Source organism: Macrotis lagotis, chromosome 3 (genome assembly GCF_037893015.1).
Source record: "Macrotis lagotis isolate mMagLag1 chromosome 3, bilby.v1.9.chrom.fasta, whole genome shotgun sequence".
NCBI lineage: Eukaryota > Metazoa > Chordata > Mammalia > Peramelemorphia > Peramelidae > Macrotis > Macrotis lagotis.
This window is the reverse complement of record NC_133660.1, coordinates 220,762,471-220,786,286: the sequence shown is the minus strand read 5'-3', so window position 1 is coordinate 220,786,286 and position 23,816 is coordinate 220,762,471. Positions and strand designations below refer to the sequence as shown.

At 39.0% G+C, this 23,816-nt stretch overlaps 1 protein-coding gene across 1 annotated transcript in view; it reads right to left on the bottom strand.

The window, feature by feature from the left end:
* Positions 1-9,113: 9,113 nt before the first annotated feature.
* NOP14 (NOP14 nucleolar protein) overlaps positions 9,114-23,816 on the bottom strand; it is a 65,535-nt gene continuing 50,832 nt past the window's right edge. Inside the window, exons 13-18 of the mRNA XM_074229878.1 lie at positions 23,400-23,553; positions 21,176-21,338; positions 20,514-20,661; positions 16,939-17,057; positions 16,400-16,555; positions 9,114-13,740 (exon numbers count right to left, since the gene is read on the bottom strand). Of these exons, the coding sequence (XP_074085979.1) occupies positions 13,641-13,740; positions 16,400-16,555; positions 16,939-17,057; positions 20,514-20,661; positions 21,176-21,338; positions 23,400-23,553 (840 nt within the window). The 3' untranslated portion in view covers positions 9,114-13,640. The remainder of the gene's footprint in view (positions 13,741-16,399; positions 16,556-16,938; positions 17,058-20,513; positions 20,662-21,175; positions 21,339-23,399; positions 23,554-23,816) is intronic.

The following is a 23,816-nucleotide window of genomic DNA, read 5'->3' as shown; positions in this document are numbered from 1 at the left end:
GATCAATGTAATGACTACTCACATATAATGATTCCGGAGGACTGATAAAGAATCCTGCTTCCCATTTATTGGAAGAGAAGATGGATTATAGATATAGAATGAAGCATTATTTCCAGACACAGTTAGTGTATAGATTTGTTTAACTACATGAGTTTGTTATTAGGAAAGAATTTATTTTTGAGGTGGGGAGATTTATGTAAGAGAGTGGGGGATATTAGAAATAATGACACACAAAAAAAGAAAAAGAGTCAATTATATATATATATATATATATACACATATATACAATTAGACTATGCTAAAAAGAGCAGAAGGAATTCAATGTTGGCATTATTGCAATAAATTAGATATATTATTAAAACAAGTCTTCTGTAACAGTGATCCAAAGTTTCATATACAATCCCCTCTTCTCTAAATGTGTAAATGTGTATCAACAAATCACCAATTGTTTGTTGACATTTTAAAATTCACTATAAAAGGAAAGACAAGAACTAGAGGAGACCTTAGAACACAGAATATTGGAACTGAGAGATCCCTTAGAACATAGAAAATGAAGTGGCTGTGGAACTGAATTGGCCAAGGGAGCTGCCACTCTGTATCTGAGTTGAATTATAATTTTAATATGTGGATGATGCAGTGGTACTGTAATGTATAAGAAATCTTGAAAGGTTGTCCAGAGCCAGATTGTGATGGGCTCCCAATGCCCATCTGAAGGGTTTGTATTTATTTTAGATGTAATCGAGCTGTTGGAACTTCTGGAGCTTGGGAATGACATGATCAGATGTGTTTCAGGACTATTACTTTGGCAGTTGTGAGAAAAATAGATTGGAAAAGGAAGAGTATAGGAGGATATTGTAATAATCTGGGGAAGAAATTATCCAGGATTTTTGACTATGCAAGGGGAGAGAAAGGAGAGGGAGAAAAGAAGAGAGAAGAGGAGGGAAGGAAGAGACAGAGAGAGAGAGAAAAAGTAACAGAGAGACAGAGACAGAGAGATAGAGAGACAGAGACAGAGAGACAGAGATAGAGAGAGACAGAGAGAGAGGAGGGAAGAAAAAGAAAGAAAGAGAAAGGAGATGGAGAAGAGAGAAAAAATGAGAGAAAGAAGAGGAGAGAAGGAAAGAAAGAGAGGGAGGAAGAAAGAAGGAAGAAAATAAAATAAAAAGGAGTAAGAGAAAAGAAAGAAAAGAAGAGAGTAGAAAAAGAGAGAAAAGAGTGGGAAGGAGGAGAGAAAGAAATGAGCAGGGAGAGAGAATAGAATGGAGAAGAGATGAGATATTATGAGTTACTGTGGGGATAATCTAAACTAGATTTTGGTGCTGTTTTCTGGGAAAGGGGGACACATAGAAGGTAAGTGACTTTCCCAGCAATACTTTTTGAACTGTGTCATATTTAAGTGAAAGAATAAGAATTTGAACCCAATTCCTTACTCCAGAACTAGCATCTGTTTATGGAGATCTGTGCTGAGCTAAGAGACAACTACATGTCAGGAGAGGGTATTACTGCTTAAATAAAGGCTAAATGCCCATCTCATGGATATCCAAAGGGCACCTTATAGCTCCAACAAGAATTGCTCACTGAGAATGTAAGACATATGTTAGATATGATCATATCTGGCACAGAGCTTTTGTTTTCTGTGCACCAGGATGTACATGTGGTAGAACTACAATGATTCTAAGGCCAAACCTTGAAGGGAAGATTTTCCCCCCCATCACTGATTCAGTAAAGTAATGGTAGTTACCCACAAGTAAAAGGCAAATAATTTCATTCTCTTTGTTGAATTTAGTGGCCATTACAATAAAAAGATTACATTTTGTCCCCTCCTTCACAATAAATACATTGAAGTGGGTAGCAAGGATGAACAATAACAAAATGACAAAATGTCACAGTTGGGGAAAAAGTCCCTAAGTGATCATACAGACCAATTTCTTTATTTGACAGAGGAGAAAACAGAGAACCTGAAATATCTAAAGATATTCTCAAAGTCAAAGAATCAAAGATTTAGAAGAGACCTTAGAGAGATGGCCCTTCTCCCTCATTTGACAAATGATGAAACTGAGGCAGAGAAGCTATGTGACTTACCCAAGATCACACAGACCTTGTGTGAATGAAGAGATTGGATTTGTGGAAAACAATAATTATCAGAGCTTGATTCTGAACTCTAAGTCCAGTCCCCAATGTAATGGTTAGTGTCCTGGATTTGAACTTGGACTTAGGAAGCCCTAGGTTCAATTTCTGGTTCTGTGCCTCTGTTTCCCCATCTGTCAAATGAAGGTGTTAGACTAGATCAGGGATTTTTATCCTCATTTGCATGTGTGTGTGTGTGTGTATATGTGCGAAAGACAGACAGACAGAGAGAGAGAGAGAGAGAGAGAGAGAGAGAGAGAGAGAGACAGAGAGGCAGAGAGGGGGAGAGAGAGAGAGAGAGAGAGAGAGAGACAGAAAGACAGAGAGACAGAGAGGCAGAGAGGGGGAAAGAGAGAGAGAGGCAGAGAGGCAGAGACAGGGATTCCTTTGTCAGTCTATCTTCTTAGAATAATTTTATTAAATATATAAAATATATAGGACTCCCAAAGAAACAAACTACATTCAAACAACTGTCAAAATGTTAACAACAAAAGAAAAGAAAAGAAAAGATCACAGATCCCGTGTAAAGAAGCTTTGCTCTGGGGTATAGTAGATGGTCTTTGACCTGCCTTAAATCAAATACCCTTCCTTAGACTCTAGATTCTCTCTAGAATTGATCAGAATTCAATACAGAATGGGTTGAAGAAATCCCCTCTCTGCCTTACCTCTAGCTGGATTTCCTCAAGAATATTAATCAGTTCAAGTGGAAATAATATGGCCACACACAGACAAGTAACACCTTCTCATGTTTCCTTTGCTATAAGTAGGCCTTGACCCAGCTATGAGAGAAAAGGTTGTGTTTGGAACCAGTTTAGCATTGTGGGCTGGGAAAGGGATTTACTCCTCTCAGGTAATATAATAAAAACTTAGTGAAATCTTGCCAGCTCCCCACTAGAGCCCCACAGCCCTCCAGTTCAATTCTCTTCTCCCCACTCCCTGGCCCTCCCTCCACAGTTCTTAGAAAGTCAAAAGAATAAAGTCCATTCCCTGGACCCAGGGCAGTCTTGATTCTAGCATTAATCTTTCGGAAAAGTCCTCAATGGAGAATTAAAGGATTATAGGCTCATCAGATTTGGAATTGGAATGGACCTTAAAGGTCAAACTTTCTCATTTTGCAGAGGAGGAAACAGGCCAGAAGAGGGGATGTGTGGGATCAGGAAGCTGTTGTTTTTTTTTTTTAGATGTGTCCAACTCTTGGTTCAATATAAGGAAAACTGTTAGTATAATCAATTATATCAACAACAAACCTATCAGAAATTATATGATCATATCAATAGATGCTGAAAAACTTTTGACAAAATACAGCACCCATTCCTACTAAAAACACTAAAGAGCATAGGAATAAATGGGCTATTCCTTAAAATAATAAGCATTATCTATCTGAAGCCATCAACAAGCATTATATTCAATGGGGAGAGGCTAGAGGCATTCCCAATAAGATGAGGGGTGAAACAAGGGTGCCCATTATCATCACTACTATTCAATATCATATTAGAAATGTTAGCTTCAGCAATTAGAGAAGAAAAAGAAATTGAAGGAATTAGAATTGGGAAGGAAGAGACAAAACTCTCACTCTTTGCAGATGACATGATGGTCTACCTAGAGAATCCCAAGAAATCATCCAAAAAACTACTGGAAACAATTAGCAATTTTAGCAAAGTTGCAGGTTATAAAATAAACCCTCATAAATCCTCAACTTTTCTATATATGACTAGCAAGATACAGCAGGAAGAGTTAGAAAGAGAAATCTCATTCAAAGTAAGCTCAGACAATATGAAATACCTGAGAGTCTCCTTGCCAAGGCAGACTCAGAAACTTTTTGAAAACAATTATAAAACACTTCTCACACAAATTAAATCAGATTTAAATAACTGGGCAAACATCAACTGCTCATGGATAGGTAGAGCTAATATAATAAAAATGATGAGTCTACCAAAACTAAACTACTGTTTAGTGCCCTACCAATCAAAATTCCAAAAAATTACTTTAATGAGTTAGAAAAAATTGTAAGTAAATTCATATGGAGAAATAAAAAGTCAAGAATTTCCAGGGATACAATGAAAAAAAGTGCAAAAGAAGGGGGTTTAGCCCTACCTGATCTAAAATTATATTATATTATAAAGCATCAGTCATCAAAACTGTCTGGTATTGGCTAATAGAGTGGTGGACCAGTGGAATAGACTAAGCGCAATAGCAGGAAGTGATTATAGTGATCTGCTGTTTGATAAACCCAAAGAGTCCAGCTATTGGGATAAAAAACGCTCTCTTTGATAAAAACTGCTGGGAAAATTGGAAGTTAGTATGGAAGAAACTTAGATTAGACCAATATCTCACACCCTTTACCAAGATAAGATCCAAATGGATACAGGATTTAGACATAAAAAAACAATACTATAAGCAAATTAGAAGATCAAGGAGTAGTTTACCTGTCAGATCTATGGAAAGGGAAGCAGTTTATGACTTAGGAAGAGATGGAAAACCACTAAAAACAAACTAGATGATTTCCATTACATTAAATTAAAAAAAAACCTTTTGAACAGATAAAACCAAGATCAAAAGAAATGTAGTAAACTGGGAAACAATCTTTACAACTAATGTTTCTGACAAAGGACTCATTTCTAAAGTATACAGAGAACTGAATCATATTTTTTTTTAAAAAGCCATTCCCCAGTGGACCAATGGTCAAAGGATATGCAAAGACAATTTACAGATGAGGACATTAAAGTGATCCATAGTCATATGAAAAATTGCTCTAAATCACTACTTATTAGAGAAATGAAAATTAAAGCATCTTTGAGGTACCACCTCACACCTCTCACACTGGCCAATATGACCAGAAAGGATAATGATCATTGTTGGAAGGGTTGTGGGAAATCTGGGGCACTATTACATTGTTGGTGGATCTGTGAACTCATACAACCTTTCTGGAGAGAAATTTGGAATTACACTCCAAGGGCAACAAAAATGTGCATGCCCTTTGATCCAGCAATAACACTACTGGGTCTATACCCTGAAGAGATGATGAAAAAGGGTAAAAACATCACTTGTACAAAAATATTCATAGCAGCCCTGTTTGTGGTGGCCAAGAATTGGAAATCAAGTAAATGTCCTTCAATTGGGGAATGTGGTATATGTATGTCATGGAACACGTTCTATTAGAAACCAGGAGGGATGGGAAGTCAGGGAACCCTGGAGGGATTTGCATGAACTGATGCTGAGTGAGATGAGCAGAACCAGAAAAACACTGTACACCCTAACAGCAACATGGGGGTGATGATCAACCTTGATGGACTTGCTCATTCCATCAGTGCAACAATCAGGGACAATTTGGGGCTGTCTGCAATGGAGAATACCATCTGTATCCAGAGGAAGAACTGTGGAGTTTGAGCAAAGACCAAGGACTATTACCTTTAATTTAAGGAAAAAATCTGTTATCTTATTGTCTGATCTTGCTATCTCTTATACTTTATGTTTCTTCCTTAAGGATATGATTTCTCTTTCATCACAGTGAATTTGGATCAATGTACAACATGGGAATAGTGTAAAGACTGACAAATTGCCTTCTGTGGGGGGTGGGGGGAGGGAAGTAAGATTGGGGGGAAATTGTAAAACTCAAAATAAATAAAATCTTTAAATAAAATAGATGTGTCCAACTCTTTGTGATCCCATTTGGGGTTTTCTTGGCAGAGCCGCTGAAGTGGTTTGTCATTTCCTCCTCCAGCTCATTTTTACAGATGAGGAAACTGAGGCAAACAGAGTGAAATGATTTGCCCATGGTCACACAAGCAAATAAGTCTCTGAGTCCAGTTTGAACTCAGAAGATGAGTCTTTCTCACTCTAGGTCTGTCATTCTATCTACTATGCCACCTAACAGAATTAAATTCTACCTAATTGTAACCCCAGGTCTCCTGACTCTAAACCCAATGCTCATGCCATAAAAACATCATTTTATTTTTTCTGTGTACTAGGAGGCATATAATAAGCTTTGGGTCTTTTCCAGGGTGAAACGTTTCTGAGGGCTTCAAAAGGAAAAAAGAAGGAAGGGCAAAGTAATACATAGATGTAAGAAGAGGAAAAATGAATTAGGACTTGATATTTCTCTTAATTGGGGTAGGTGAGAAGAAAAATCTACAAACATGGAGAAAAAAGTAAAGGAATGAATATGGGGATGATCCCCTTCTTTTTTAGAAAGTTCTGGGACCCTGAGTGAGCAGATGGAAACATTTTGCTTGAAAGGAAGAATCAAAGCCTTCCAGGTTCATTCCACATTTCTTCCCCTCACTTTCTTTTTCAGCCAAACTGGCTAATTTGCTGTTCCCCATAAATGCCAATTCCTTTCTTCATTCCTTTGCATAGCTGATCACCACATACCTACTTTTTTTCTTTACTCTGCAAAACTAAGGTCAGTTGTTTTGATAGGAGGTTAGTCCATCTAACAATTTCTATTGTTATTCAGTTGTGTCCAAATCCTCATGACTGTTTGGATTTTTCTAGTTTGCCATTCCTTTTCAATTTCATTTTACAATAGAGAAAACTGAGGCAGACAGCATTAAATGCCTTGCCCAGGGTCACAAAGCTAGTAAGTGTCTGAGGATGGATTTGAACTCTGGGAAATTAATTTTCTTGACTCCACCGTAACCACCTAGTTGCCATTTTCTATGAAAGGCTTTTCCTAATTTCCCAGTTTGTAGAGGTCTGTCCCTAAACTACCTCACATTTAATTTGTATATATTTTGAATTTATTTTTTCCTTATATATGTTATTTTCTTTCTCAATAGAATGTAAGTTCCTTAAGGGCCCAGCCTATTTTGGTTTTGTCTTTATTTATATCCTCTGTGAAGGCCCACAGTAGATGTATAATACATGCATGTTTATTATGTTAGGTTGTAAAGACATTTTCAGGCTAGTTCCAATCTCATGTTCTTCAAGAGGTCTTTTGAAAGCCTAGTTCATACATTCTTTCTCTGAATTTGTCTAGTGATTGTACTCAAATTTTTTTTGAAAGGTTTGATATTCATTTTTATTTTTAGTTCCCCATTCTCTCTTCGTCCATCTCTTCCCTTACCTATTGAGAAGGTAAGGCATTTGATACCCATTTTCTACAAGAAGTCATGCAAAATATTTCCATATTGGTCATATTGCACCCCCCCCACCAAGAAAAATATTCAGTTTAACAATTGTACTATTGATCACCTGATGTGGTGATCACTTACTTAGTGAGAGGCTTGGGAAGCTGAGGATGGAGCCAGGAGAGGGAAAAATATCAGAAAAATGGGAGAGGAATATGGCAACTGGGCCTTGAGTTTCTGGCATCTCATCTGTAACCCCCCCCCCCTTCCCCATCTCCACCCCAATCACCATCAGCCTTCAGGGTTTGTCAGTGTTTGTATGTGGGCTGAGGGGTAGGGAAATTGCTTCTGATGCTGCCACAAATCTTAGAAACCTGGCTCCTACCATCCCCAAGCTGCCACCCCAAAGAGAAGCCAGGTAGAAACTGCCACTCGAGAGTAGATGATTTTAAGTATCTGCAGGAAGTGATCTGTGTCCATGGTCTGTTAATGTGGTGGAGGCGGTCATTTGGGGGAGGGGGCAATGGGGTGCCCGGATTCAGTGGTTTCCTAATCTCATCCTGCCCTCTTGTGGATTCATGTGATCTACCATCACTCATTCCAAGGATATCCTCTCTCCCTATTGTTAGGGGCAAAATGTCTGGGATCTCACTGAGAGCTGCCAGGTAAGGAACCGCCCCCAAGGTTGGCACTTCATAAGCCTAAGACGTTGCTTGGAGCACTGAGAGGTGAAGTGAATTACAGACCTCAGAAGCAGGACTTCTACCTTTATCTTCCTGGCTTTCAGGAATGGTCTCTATTCTCCCCTCTCCCCCTAGCTTTTCCAGTTTGATATCCTTTATCATCAAGGCTCATTTCCTCCCTGAAGATTTTCTTGATTCTTCCCAAACTGGAAGACTATGATGTGTCTACTATGTGCTGATCTTCTGCCAAGTGCTTTTTACAACTACATCACAACAATCTGGTGAGGTAGGTGCTATTATTATTGCCATTTTTCAATTGAGGCAAATGGAGGTTAAGTGTATTGCTCAGGGTCACAATGCCAGTGTCCAAGGTTGGATTTGAACTCGAATCTTCCTTGACTTCAGGCCAGGGGCTCTGTTCACTGACAGCTGCTTCTCCTCTTCAAGTTTCTTATTGTAATTGGTTTAGGGAGCTGCTTGTTCATATTACATCATAATTAGGTGTGTGTATCAGATCCCTCCAATTAAACTGTAAGTTCCTTTGATTATAAATAGAAGTTGTGTATCAATCATTTTTCTTTTTTTAAATTATTCCAACTACAAGCAAAATAGTTTTCAACATTCATTTTTCTAAGACTAAAATCCACCTTTTTCTTCCTCCTTTCCCTCCATCCTTCACAGTGAACAATCTGGTATAGGTTATACATGTATAAATATGTTAAACATATTTCCATATTAGTCATGTTGTGAAAGAATCAGAATAAAAAGGAACACAAAAATCAAGAGGATAAAAAATCATAAAGCCAAAAAACCCCCAAATTTTAAAATGGAGAAGTGTTTTGATTTGTATCCAGATTCCATAGTTCTTTCTTCCATTGCAAGTCCTTTAGAATTGCATCTGATTATTTTACTGCTGGGGAGAGAGAAGACGATCGTATTTGATCCTCATACAATGTTGTAGTCAATGTGTGCAATGTTCTCTGGGTTTTGCTTACTTCACTCAGCCTCAGTTCAGCATAAATCTTTCCAGGCTTTTTTGAAGTCAGCCAGTTCATGATTTCTTTTTGTTTTTTAGTTTTTTTTGCAAGGCAAATGGGGTTAAGTGGCTTGCCCAAGGCCACACAGCTAGGTTATTGTGTCTGAGGCCTAATTTGAACCTAGGTACTCCTGATTCCAGGGCTGGTGCTTTATCCACTGCACCACCTAGCCACCCCTGTTCATGATTTCTTACAGAACAATAGTTCTCTATCACATACATCTATTTGTTTAGCCATTTCTCAATTGATGGGTATTCCCTCAATTTCCAGCTATTTGCCACTACAAAGAGAGCTGCTCTAAAGTATTTTTGTACATACGAGTCTTTTCCCCTTTTTTTATGATCCTTTGGGCTGTGTATCATTTTTCATCTCTATATTGCCAGTATCTAGTACAATATCTTGTCTCATTAAAACTTTTTTTTGAACTTAAATATCAAAAAATCCCCATATACACAACAGAGCACAAAAAGGATTCATTACAAAACTATTAATCTACATTTCATACTTTGAGGAAAAAACTCTTTATTTCTTGTAAGAAATAAGTTTAGTCAAGGAAAATGAATCCACACAGTGACCATGTACAAAAATGTGTAACTCTTACAGCACCTTATGACCATCACCACTGTCAGATGGGTAACATGCTTCATTGTTGGTCCTTTGGACATGTGGTTGGTCACTGCACTGATAAGAATCCTTAAGTCTTTCAAAATTGTTTTTCTTTACACTTTTGCTACCTTTGTGTAAATTATTCCCTGTCACTTCTTATTACCCAAGGATTCTGTGAAGTTGTCACTTTCATAATTTATGGTGCAATAAAATTCCGTTACATAAATATAACAATTTGTTCAGTCATCCTTTAATTTGCCGGAGTCAATTTAAGGCACTCCCTTATATTTTATTTCTTCTCTCCTACCTCTAACCCTTTAAATTCTCCTTCAGGATCAGGAAGTTTTGTCCTCTATCATCCTCCATTTTAGCCTCAACCTTCCTAATCTCTTGTTTCCCCATTCAGCTTAATGTATTTCTACACCAAACTGTGATGAATATATTCAATCTTCTTTTGTCATTTCAGATAAGGTTCATCTAATGTGAACTCCCCTATCCCTTTGTCAGTACAATACTCTTATGCACCTTATGAGAATTAGCAAATCCCATCCATCCTTCCATTTTCTATACTAATGTATTCCTTTTATCCTTCCTTTTTTCCCCTTTCTAAACTCAGAATCCACCTACCCAAGATCTTTTTCAATGCCCTTTGAAGGTAATGGTTCTGATTAACTTTAATTCCTCCTAATCCAGCTCCACAAGGGAGTATAAGGAAAGAAAGAACAAAGATTTAGGATTGAGAAAGAAACACTTCTTCACAAGAAAAGTAGTAACCTAAAAACATCCCTTTTGATGCTAGGAATCCAATTTGTTTTTTGTTTTTATAGGTTTTTGCAAGGCAAACGGGGTTAAGTGGCTTGCCCAAGGCCACACAGCTAGGTAATTATCAAGTGTCTGAGACCAGATTTGAACCCAGGTACTCCTGACTCCAAGGCCAGGGCCCCTAGGAATCCACTTTGACTATTTATAGTCATGATTTACGTGAAAAGGGATTGTGCACCCCAGTCAAGGACCTTCTTGCTTATAATGGTGGGATCCTGTTTGGTTGTGTGAATTAAGTGTGGTACCCTGAGAATTTGTCCATATAGAAGTATCCCTATGGAGAATTTTGTTGTTCATAGCAGTGTAAGGAAACCAGAGAGTAAATCACATCTTAGCTAAAGAGACCAAACTCAATACAGGTCAATTTGGCATTTTTTTCCTCTCCCCTTAAAATATAGTTCTGAAGCACTTCCTAATTTTCTTTTATGAGTTCAAAAACAAAAAAGGAAATGCTATCCAAATAATTCCAGGCTGCTTGTGTGCCCTGAATTGTACCTTTTTCTTCCTTGGACTTTAAGTCTCACTATAGAAATAGAGATAACACCTGGGACAGTGAGAGTCAAAAATATGGAAAAGCACTTGAATGGATCTAATATTTTCACCAAGAACTGATCTTGGTATTGCCATTAACCCCCCCCCCCAAAGAGATAACATTTTTCTGAGTTCCATCATAGAAGCATTATGAAGAATTACAAAGAAAAAGAAGTAACTTAATCGGGAAGTGGTGAAATACATCATGGCATACTGATGTAATAGAATAATGGCACCAACTGATAAGCATGAGGTATATAATAAAAATTGGGGGGAGAACCCTTTATGATAAAATGTAAAGTGGGGAAAAACAAACCCAGAAACATTAGAAAAACACTAAATATAATCACATTAAGAAGAAAAATGAATGAGAAGAAATGAATGGACAGTGGATACAATACAGACTTGGACTGAAGAGTTGGTTATATTTCATGCACTGGAATGAAACCATCTTAAAGTAAATAGTTCCTAAGCAAGCTTTATTGGTTGATATTGATGATTACTATTGTTTTTATTTCTTTCTTGTATTTTTTTTTTTGTGAGTCAGTAAGACTAAGTGATTTGTCCAAGGTCACACAGCTAAAGTATCAAGTATCTGAGGCTGGATTTAAACTCAGATCCTCTGGACTCCTGGGCTGGTGCTCTACACACAGTGCTTGATCCTCACTGTTTTTGCCTTCTGATTCCCTGTTGTGTCTGAAATTTTGGCCAGGTGGAATTTCTGTGAGCTGTGAGGAAGACAGCAAGCACTCAGAAAAGCAAAAGCTTAGAAAATGAAGCTTAGACCCAGGCTGCCTTGCCCTCTGTCCTGGAGTGAGGAAGACTCCTCATTTTGCATCCAAGGACTTCTAACCAAGTTACCTGGTTTTCCCATCCTCCCTCCAGGTACACTAGATTGGTCTATTCAGTCTTCTCTACACATACCTTATATTTTGCTTATGACTTTCCTCCTACCTGAAACTTCCTCCTCACTATCTGTCCTTCATTCTTTTTTTTTGTTTGTTTTTGCAAGGCATTGGGGTTAAGTGGCTTGCCCAAGGTCACATCACACAGCTAGGTAATTATTAATTGTCTGAGGCCAGATTTGAACTCCTGACTCCAAGGCCAGTGCTCTATCCACTGTGCCACCTAGCTGCCCCTCCTCCTCACTATCTGAATCAATCCTTCTCATAGGTCTGGGGCTGGAGAGGATCTTAGAAATCATCTGTTCATAGGATCATAGAGCTGTGAGTTAGAGGTCATCTAACTTAACCCCATTTTGCAGAAAAAGAAACTGAGGCCCAAGGAAGCTCTAATTCTATAATTCTGTAGCAATAGGTACTGACTAAAGTTTGGGAAATGAAAAATAAAATTATCTTCTCCCAAGGAATTAACTGATGATTGACTTGAAAAATCTGTGAACCTTCACCAAAATTATGTAAGGGAGAAATTATCTCATAAAGAGAAATCCCCAAGAATTCAGAGCTCTTAAATATCTCTTACTATAATAAAAGTATAACTTCTCTAGAACTATGTTGGAAGGATTCCAATTACTGTTCAGTCATTCCTTCCTATAAGCCCCAAAGAGCCCAAAGAAATCTTTCTGAGACAGGTTGGATTAGGCTTTCTCTCACGCGGAATGGTAAATGTTGAGAGAAATAAGCAGATTGATGAACCCAAAATTTAACTCTTATGTCTCAAAGCAAATATATCTACCAAAGTGTGTGTGTACCCTCATCTGGCTTAGTTTTTGATTCGTATATTCAACGGGTTTATTTACAGCATTTATAAACCTCAGTTATTTGGGGTCTACTTGGATCAGCCTAGTTCCAGAAGAGCTGACAGTCACAGAAGGCATCCTGTGAATCAGGACAGAGGACCCTGTCACAGGTGGCACATAGGAAGTAGGCCTTCAAAACCAGCTTGCTGCTTTATGGCTAGGTTGATTCTCTGGAAGCAAGTGTTGCCTGTTCTTTCAAACCAAACACCTGAAGCATGGCAGCAGCTCTGAAATCTTATTTTCTTCCACACACCACATAATGATCCACAATCACTATATCAGTAGAATACTGAATGGAAGAAATGGGGTGGCTAGGTGGTGCAGTGGATAAAGCACCGGCCCTGGAGTCAGGAGTACCTGGGTTCAAATCCGGTCTCAGGCACTTAATATTACCTAGCTGTGTGGCCTTGGGCAAGTCACTTAACCTCATTTGCCTTGCAAAAACCTAAAAAAAAAAAATAATGGAAGAAACAACCAGGATGATGTGCACTGACATTCCAAAACACCTTGTGTACAGTCTGAGGTTCAGCCCTCCTCCATCCCATCTCCTACAACCTCCCAATTGAGAGGGGTCAACACTGAGAATGACTGTTTTGCACTTCTTCTCTGAGCCCCTGCATAGTCAGCTGTTGGTCGGGAAGGTGTGCTCCCCCATTCTGGACTTTCTAAGGACACTTGAGAAGGAGGCTGAAGGGAAATGGGCCTGCTGGTTAACCTTCACTTAGCCTTCCACTAACTCAAAGTTACAAATTAACCAATTTTCTTACAGGTTGAGGTTTTATTAAACTACAAAAAATATATCAAAAGTCATTTATATTTTAACAGTTAAGGAACTGACTTGATTATAGCAAAGTCCCAACATGTACATTAGAGCTTGTATTTGCATAATGGGTGGAGAAGTGTAGTTTTATCCAGGGAACCTTGATAAAAAATTCACTGGGAATTCAGAATAGTCTTGGCATATGGTACAAATATAAAATAAATTATTTTCTACTCATAAAACAACTTATTTTTTGAACTTTTTCCTCTTCAGGGCCTTCCATTCCCCTTCCTGGGTAGCCAGACTACCAAAAAGTTGTTTAACTTTTCGTTTTCGTTCAGAATCCCTACAAAATAAAAAATATTTTATGGAATTAACGGACAAATAAGACCAAGATATAAAACACATAAGACAGAATACATCAAGTGATTTTGACTTTATTTATCTAATTCCACCTCAATAACAATACAAATTTAAACTTACATAGAGTAGATAGTCAATGAATGGTTTATAAAACAAAATTATCAATATTATAGTACTATAGAATTCTAGAGTAAGTTCGGGCCCTGGAAGTCATACAGACTCTCAGCTGAGGTAAGAGTGTTCTCCTACAATATCATCAACATATGGTCATTAAGCTTCAATTTCAGAGTCAGACAGCTTCAAAGATTAGGAAATTTCTTAAGTCAATCTTGCTAACAAACCTATTTATTTTCTTTAATCTCCCAGGGCTCTCATTCCTTTTATTATCCCTGACAGACCCTTCCATTATGTTTTCTGCAATAGCTATTCCACATTTCTCAAGTCCTTGACACTAGGGATGTTAAACTCAAACAGAACAGAGTAAGAATCACTGCAGATAGCATAGTAACTCAAATTTTAAAAAATAATACTATCTAATGTTTCATTGTATTTTTATTTATTTTGTTAAATATTTCCCAAATAATTCCATTTCCATCTGGTTCAGGTTGTATTAGGGAGTGCTGTGGGCTTCATGTGCAGCTTGTTTTCTTTGTTCTACATCAATACCCTTCAGCAGAATTACTCTGTTTGGCCACCTGTGGCCATCTTTCCTTATCTCATACCTCAAAGCTCTCTCATACTGTTCCTCTATCATTTTTTTTTTTAGGTTTTTGCAAGACAATGGGCTTAAGAGGCTTGCCCAAGGCCACACAGCTAGGTAATTATTAAGTATTTGAGGCCAGATTTGAACTCAGGTACTCCTGAATCCAGGGCCAGTGCTCTATCCACTGTGCAACCTAGCTGCCCCCCCCAGAAGATTATTCTTAATCATTTTTCTTCTGTTTTTTTCAATCTTTCCTCAATTTTTCTGTCTGATCACAAATATCAAACAAAACTCTCAAACCTTCTCTTGAGTCATTTCTGCATTCTAATCTTTCCAAAGACAAACTCCCTAGCAACACATGCTGTCTCCATTCCCTCATCACTTACTCATTAATCTAAATCTGGTTCCAACTTCCTCACTTGACTGAACTACTCTTTCCAAGGTTATCAATAATTTCTTAGTTGTTTTAATTAATGGCCTTCTCAGTCCTCATCCTCTTGACTTCTCTGCAGCTTTTGACAATGCTGACCAGGACATCATCTCGAATGCTCATTCTCTCTCCACCTGCCAGTTTGACACTAATTACTAAGTCTCTTTGCCAGGTGACTGCCCATGTCCTTCTTCCCTCCCCTCCAGTTTTGAGCTTGTCTGCCTTCTCTCTCCTCATAATTTTTCCTCTCAAGAATTCAATGATCTTTATGAAGATGATTTTCAAATCCACCTCATAATCTTTCTCTTGACCTCCTGTTCCCAATGCCTATGGCTGGCTCTCACTACCTCTACCTAAACATCTCTGTCATCTCATATTTAACATATCCACAACTTTCTTTTTCTTCCCAAATTTCACCCTATCACTCTGGTTAAACAGCCAGTGTCTTCCCTGTCTGCTTTCAGCTCCCCCCCCCCCCATTAAAGCAACAGTTTTGTTGGTCCAATCCCTTTAGCATCTCTTAGAGGACCTTCTTCTACAAATGCAGTTGTCACCCTAATTTGGGCCTTTTCTACTCTCTGACTTAGGGTTCCAGCTGCCAATCTTTGACCTCTCCAATCCATCTTCCACAAGCAGCCAAATCAATTTTCTTAAAGTGTAATCATGTCACTGCTCCTTCCCTCCCAAGTGAAAAACCTTTAGCAAAAAACCTTATACTTCCAGAATTATTTTATATTACTTTTTTAATGAATTTAACTTTCAGGCAAACTAAGCTCTGAGATTTTCCTAAACTCAATAACCTTTACAGGTAGCAGCTCCCCCCCCCCCCCCCCCGGCCTGGGACCTCCAACTCTAATTCTTGTGTTTCCTCAGAGGTCCCATGAGCCCTTTCCAATCCTCAGGGAGTGCTCTTTCTCTCACTCCTGAATGACTGTCTGGTAACTCAGATGCCCAGTGCGGCATCTCCTAGAGGACTTCAGTTCTCCAGGACACAGACTGTTTTAGATCTTTCTTTGTATCCCTGGTGCTCAGCACCGCACCTTTTACAAAGCAGGTCCTTAAAAAAAGTTTGCATTATCTCAATTTCTGTTTTTGGCCCCCCTCCCCTCTGAAGTAAAAAAAGGATAAATACAGTCATTCTTCTGTGATAACCCTTCAAATCTCTGAAGGGAGTGATATTGTATTTTCCCAATTAAATATCTCTTTCCATTCTTTCAATTCATCTTAAGAGTGACAGGGTTTCAAAGTCTTCTTATTATTAACCTTGGAAATGTGTTGGATGAATGAAGGAGACAAGAAAAAAAATGGTCAGGGGCCTCAATAGTTTGCCCATTCATTTTTCCTGGCTGCCTAAGGTCGAGGGTGGAGTTCTAATTTTATGGGTGAAGCAAGGGTAAGCCAGTACCATGGACTTAGACCTCAGTCATTCCACCTGGCTCAGGAATCGGATGAGAATGCCAAGGAATACCCAGAACAAGGAAAAGTGATGCCAAAACAAATGGATCTTACCTTTCCATGATTTCTGTAAGTTGCATCCTAGCCAGGAACTGATTATCTTTACGAATTTCACGGACAGCTCCTTTAAATTCACGTTTATGCTTGTGAATTAATCTTTTCCTTTCCTGTTCCTCCTTACTACTCCCTTGTTTTCTTCCAAATTCGAGGCTAGAATTGAAAAATCTTATATTAGAAGGAGAAGGCCAAAGAGTTTGGCTCCAGACCTTTGTCTGAGACCCAAAGCAGCAGCTTATTCTCCCCCAGGGTCAAACTCAGAATCCCCATCCTCTTGAAGTTCCTAGATCAGCATATAAGTGTCACAGGATTCTCAAAACAGCAAACTGTCTAATGGGATGAACTTCTTTTATCACCACAGCTACCATGTGCCATGAGTTTCAGGATGGCAGAAGCTTATGTTTTATTAAACATTTCTACTGCTCCCACCCCCTAACAGCACTAGTGCTCACTCAATCAATGTTTACTGATTCCACAGATGACCCAATGAATGGTCTCAAGTTTCAGATTGATATGTGAGATATTTCTACACTTACACTTTTACCAGTTTGGGTGTGAACAGCTTCAGTGGCACTGGCTTGCTCTTTTCACATACTAAAGGTTGATAATTTTTGCCTTGGTTTTCCATTTCTTCCAATATGCTTTGGCACAGCTCCTAAAAAAAACAAAGAAGCTTATTTTACAAGGTCATTTAATTTCTGATGAGTTCTTTATCTACTCTGAGTAACTCTCTTACTTCCCATTAAGACAAGACCTCATGCTTCATCATGCTAATTCTGTTGTTGAGAGGTATCCCTCCCATTGACAGATTGCCTTTGGGAGCTTGCTGTGGTTGACAAACTTGCCCCTCTCTGCCCAGCCTGGAGCACAACTTGCCCAAACAGGTCTGATCCTCAGAGAAGAGACACAAGAGACAGTCCATGACCCTTATATGACCTGCAGGGTCTTTCAGTGCCACCCTGGTCTAAAGAACTGGAGGTAGATTTAGTGAAGAACACAAATAGTGAGTGAATAGTGAACTTTCTTAGCAACTAGCTATATGACTCAGAGCAAGTCAATTCATCCTTGGTTCTGCTTCCTCCTAATCCTAACTCTCATATCTGGAGTGCTGTAAGGTTATAAAGGTAAGCTTTCCTTGGGTCACAGAATTCAAGTTTCTCAAGATAGACTGATTCAGAGAGGTCTGGTCTGTTCTCTTCCCTGTACATTTCTCTGTAGCAGGCAGAGGAATGCATTGCTCTAAAGAGAGAAATGCCCATTTTAAAGGAACATGTATGTTCCCTTCCTTGCCAGCATCATTTCATTCTTTCTTTCCTCCTCCTTTACACATTTTACTCTAAGCTCTCAGGAAGGCAGGCAAGGGGCCTCAGAGCTGCAATGGGCTCTTTTGTTACTAATTTCCCCCCAGGTTCATCTTTCCACTATCCTGCATCCTGCCCCAAAAACCATGGCCACAAGGCTCCTCTTTTACTAATCACATCAAAGCAATGAACAGCAAATACTGTTTTTAGAGCCTGGCCATGGCCAGCAGTGCAACTGATAGACCACTGGAACTGCACTAGAGAAGGCCTGGCTGAACAAACTGGTATGTGGACTGTGATGGAATACTACAGTGCTTTAAGAAATGATGAGCAGGATGCTCTCAGAAAAACCTGGGAAGACTTACATGAGCTGATGCAATGTGAAATGTACTGTGTTCAAAGTCACAGCAATTTTGTAAGATGGTCAGCTGGGAAGGACTTGGCTTTTCTCAGCAATACAGTGACCCAACTCCAAAGGACTTGTGATGAAAAATGCTATTCTTCCACAAAGAACTGATAGTGACTCAATACAGATGGAAGCATATTATTTTTCTGAGGGGGATGTATGTTTTCATTCACCACATAACCAATACAGAAATGCTTTGCATGACTACACATGAATAACTAAATGGAATTGCTTGCCTTCTCAATGGGGAATAGAGAGGCAGGAAGGGAGAGAATTTGGAATTCAAAGTTTTAAAAACAAATGTTAAAAAAATTGTTTTTACATGTGACAGGAAAATAAAATATAAAACAATTTTTTTTAAAGTAAAGGAAGGGGGCAGCTAGGTGGTGCAGTGGTTAAAGCACCAGCCTTGGAGTCATGAGTACCTGGGTTCAAATCCGGTCTCAAACACAACACTTAATAATTACCTAACTGTGTGGCCTTAGGCAAGCCACTTGACCTCATTTGCCTTGCAAAATCCTTAAAAAAAAAAAAAGTAAAGAAACAAAAAAAGAAGGCCTGAGTCTGAATCCTGACTCAGACACAGATTAGCTGAGTGTTCTTGGTAAAGTCACTTAACCTCTCTCATAATTCAGTTTTCTCATCTGCAAAATGGGGATAAATAATACCTCTAGATTGTGACAATCACATGAAATAATAAAAATACAACACTTGTATAAATCTCAAAGTGCTATATAAATACTAGCTATTATTACTATTATTATCAGACTGTCAAGTCAGCTCACCTTCATTTATTAAGGGTCTACTATACTCAGACAATAGCTTAGGTACCAGAGATAAAAAGATAAGGTAAAATAATCCCAGTTCTCAAGGATCTATGTTCTCCTGTTCCCCAAGCACGACCTTCACTTTACCTCCTCTATTAGTGCTCTGACTTATGCTCTTCAATACTCCTAAAAGTCTTTCCTCCTTTCTTGACCTTGCACAACCTTCCTAAATATTCTCTAAAGCACAACTCAAAAGCCCCTAACACTCCAGCCCCCAGCCCAGTGATGCCCTCTGGAATAATAATCAAATTATAACTTTTATCTTGTAATTCTTTTTGCAATAATTTGCAATTATTTTACAATTCTGTTTGCATTCAATAGGTAGTCTTGAGACTCAGTTATCTGTTCACACCTATTACCCTGAAAGCTCCAGGAGGGTAGGGATCATGGATCATATCATTTAAATTTTGTGTCTTCTTTAAGCCAATGGTGCTCCATAAGAAGTAGGCATTTAATAAATGTCTGAAGAACTGAATTTTTAAACCTCTGCTCTACTTAGCTCAAGCTCGTCCTTCCCTCTCTTCTCTGTTGCTGCCAAAAAGCCCAAGGTAATAAACACCCTGTGAAGGAAGCCAGAATGAGACTGGGAGTAGGGTGGAGAAATCTTATGGGGAATCTAATCAGAAATCAGATTTCTGAAATAGGCTAAGTATGAAATACTCGAAGCCAAATTTCCACAAGCCAAAAAATACCTCTTTATTTAAAGAAAACTTTAATAAATGACCTTGCCAATGTAGGGTTTTTTTTGTTTTGTTTTTTGCACAGCGATGGGGTTAAATGACTTGCCCAAGGCCACACACCTGGGTAATTATTAAGTGTCTGAGGCTGGATTTGAACTCAGGTACTCCTTACTCCAGGGCCAGTGCTCTATCCACTGTGCCACATAGCCACCCCACCAATGTAGTATTTTTTAAAAAATTTACAAGTTCTTCAAGAGAGAGAGGCAATTCAGGAATTATTCTCAATGATTTAAATTCTGAGCAAAATATATAATTAAAAAGTGATATAAAGAACTTTTTGGTCATGCATTTTTATATCTTCCAGAACAACACTGGATTTCAGAAATTAGAATATATGAATTATAACTAGATGGCTGTTGAGGCCCCCCCCCCCCCCCCCCCCCCCCGCTTTTTGCAACGCAATGGGGTTAAGTGGCTTGCCCCAAGGCCACACAGTTAGGCAATTAAGTGTCTGAGGCTGAATTTGAAACTCAGGTACTCCTGACTCCAGGCTGGTGCTCCATCCACTGCACCACCTGCACCCCTGAGGCCCTTTCTAACATTCAAATACTCTGATTCTGTGGTTGAAAAATCCACTTGTTCCCCTATTGGCTTCCCAGATCAGCTCTGCCATAACCTTCTAAGCTGTTAAGAACAACTCAAGGAAAAGAGGACTGGTTCTGAGACAGTTGCTCCAGCTTCAAATCCCACTTTCACTACTTACCACCCATGTGATTTTTGGGCAGGCCATTTAACCTCTTTTGAGTTTTCCCCTCTGTAAAAAGAAAGGGTTGGACTGGAGAACAGATGAAATGTCTAAAGGGCCTTTCAGTTCTATGAACCTAGGATTGTACTCACCTGCAGCTCTCTGGGGTACCCACACTCTGGAATATGCTCTATAAGGAGGACTTTGATAGGCTTCATTATTTCAGGAAGAGATGGTAGTGTATCATACATAGCTAAACATCGTTTAATGAGATTTAAACATACAGACATGCATGATAATCTGCAAGAGAATCACACATTCAGGTTTAAAGATTTTGACAAACATGGTTTAACTATCTTAGAGAAATTGGTGGTCCTAGTGAGAAATGAACTTGAATGATAATCTTGAAAGTAGTTGATGTAGGGGTAGCAACATGGTATAGTCAATAGAGAACCAGCTCTATTGGAGGACTTGAGAAAATAGTCGATGTAACTAAAGGTAGTCCAATTAATTCCAGTGAATCACTATTAAAAGTTCCATACCTTTTACACAGAATCAGCACCAGCTTGGCCTTTTTTGTCTCATTTGTATTCCCCTCCCCTCCTTAGCACAGTGCCTGCTTCAGAGCATGGCAGTAAACAAAGTACTTTGTGAACATAAAGTGCTAACATAACAGAAAGTATTAGCACAAACATAATAAGGACGTCCACTCATAACACTAGCCCTGGCTTTGCACCTCGTTTTTTTCCTTCCAATTCCACAAAGTCTTTTCAGATCAAAAAGGGTCCTCCATGGTTCCCCTTGCTCCACATACCTGATGTGATTTGTTTCTGTTTCACTGCTTTCCTTTAAGCCATGATTCACTTTACTGAGGGGGAGTCCTTTCTTGGGCCAAGTATCCATATCTTTCTTATCAGAAACAAGAAGCAGTTCTGAATTCTTTCCTAGTGGTTTGAAAGGATGCACCAGAGTATAACCTACAGGTCAAGGTAAAACAGTGACATAAAGAACCGTGAACATTATTGGATATAAAAAGTCAAACCAAAGAGTTTGAACCCTAAATTCTAAGTACAGGACACATGCTAATTTCAAAGAAACACAACTAGAGTCATGAGAGATAACGTAGCCCCAAGGGAGAGCTGAAGTCCTTGTGAAGCAGATAGACACAACGGAGGCTCTGTACTGGTCTGTTTCCAACCATCCATTATTTTTTAGAGATAAAAGGTCTAAGAACTGAGGGCACATGGGTGCATAAGAGAGGGGCTGTTGAAATAGATGAAGACAGAAAGAATAAGAGGATTAAGGGCTGTTACTAGAAAACAATATCTGATTACCTTAACCTCTGGGCTTCTTTCTTTGCAACAGATTAAAGAGAGGGAAGCAGTGTGAGATAATGTAAGCATCCTGGACCTGGCTGTTTAGACCATTCAATACAAAGACTCTTTTACAGATAAGGAAGTTAGTCATAAGAGATACAATTTGATTAAGTTGGAAGACAATGGGTTTAAAACCAGGCAGAAGCTTCCTAGCTGTGTGACTTAAGCTCTGAATGTCAGTATTGTATCCTCATCTTTATGTTTGTCCTTAGTTATTGAAGAAGACCATGACTTCAGAGAGGGGATGCCATGACAAGCACATGAATTGGATCTGAGTGAGGGGGACTGTGTGAAGTCACCAGCCTCACTTTCTCCTCCAGAGCCATCTGGGTCCAGTGACCAGATAGGAATCCAGATGACTGGAGATGATCCTGGATGTGAGGCAATCAAGGTTAAGTGACTTGCCCAAGGTCACATAGCTATTAAGTGACAAATGTCTGAGGTCGGATTCGAACTTCTGTCCTCCTGACTCCAAGGCCCGTGCTCTATCCAATGCACCTGTAAATACCTCAATAATGCTTTAAAGTACCTCAGTTAAAGGAATAAGAATGATATGAAGGTATACAGAAGACAACTGGAATCCTGCAAAAGTCCAGAAACAGACAAGGCAGGTAGGTAGCAAAGCATTTGGAGAATGCCTTCTTGGAGCCCAGGAAAGAGTGGTCACAAGCTCAGAGGCATGAGAAGGGTGATAAGAAGCAGAGATCAGCCCAGGGGAGGCTCCAGAGCCACAAAGCAAGAGCTAAACCCTGATGGAAAAGAAAGGGAGACCAGGGCACTGGGCAGAGGTCACCAGGGTGGGAGTGTACTGGGAATTCCCACAACAGCAAAAAAAGATCCCAGAGACATCCAGGATTAACTGAGCCATCAGGCAACCTGGAATTGAACCCCAACAATCCCTTACTTAAGACCCAAGTACAGGTCCCTTCTTCTCACCAACTCACCCCTCCCCAACATCCCCAACATCAAGACACTGAGGTGATTGAGATAATAAGTAAGCCAAGGAAATAACTACTTATAAGTAAAGTCCTTGGATTGACAGGGCACAGGAGGGAAATAATGTGGAAGAGAGCAACTACACAAGGCTAAGTAGAGCCTTGAGAAGAAAAATAAAAAGTATACTGGACACATGAAACAAGAAATTTAAAATGGAACAGCTAGGGAAAAAAGAATGTCAAAGAACTGATACCTAAGAACAGATGGTGAAAAAACCTTAACTGATTAAATAAGCATATCTGTTATATGGTATCAGTTAGGAACTAATTTAGCTCATGTAGTCTAACAACAGAGATAATTATAAAAGTGAGGCTACAGAGAAAAAAAAAAGACATGCCCTATATCACATAGCCAGAGAAAGTCAGAATGTCTCATGATTTCAAACTTAGTGTTCTTTCCAAAACATTTTAATATGTGAAAATGAGAATGGGGAAATGGCCCAAGCACCACCTAGGAAACGGGAGCTCACTCTGTTGACACAAGAAAGAGTCTCAGAATTCCGTTGTTAGAAATAAGATTCACCTATCGTGATGAGCACAGAACTTGTATAAATACAAAGTATGATTCAGACAGTAAAACTAAAATGTCAAGATAGTAATTTCAAACAACTTTAGTTTTTAATCTAATGAGGAGACAGAATTTGACTTAATGGCTCAAAAAACTCACCTGGAATACCTTTGTTGGGAGTTGCTATATGAAGTACCCCAGCAAGGAAGTTAATAAGTTCAGGTACAAATCTCTGGGACAAAGACACATATTCCAGGAATAAGCAGCACACAAACAGTCCTTTAATAACATCTTGGAGTGACATGACAGGGCACTAATAAGAGGATAGAAAAAAGGTCTGAGCCACTAGTTTATACCTAGAAATTGTCAGCAAGAGGTTTGATTACTTTCTATAATCGGGGGACAGGGTTCTTCTAAATCCACCTTTTCTGAAACCACAGGTAAAGTTTACAATTGCAGTCCCTTATTACATATTAACCTGGGTTTTTAGGGAACTTAAGTTTGTAATGATAACTAGAAGCCTTGTTTTACCTGCTGAAACCAACAGAGGGAAGCAAAACAAAACAAGCTAATCTA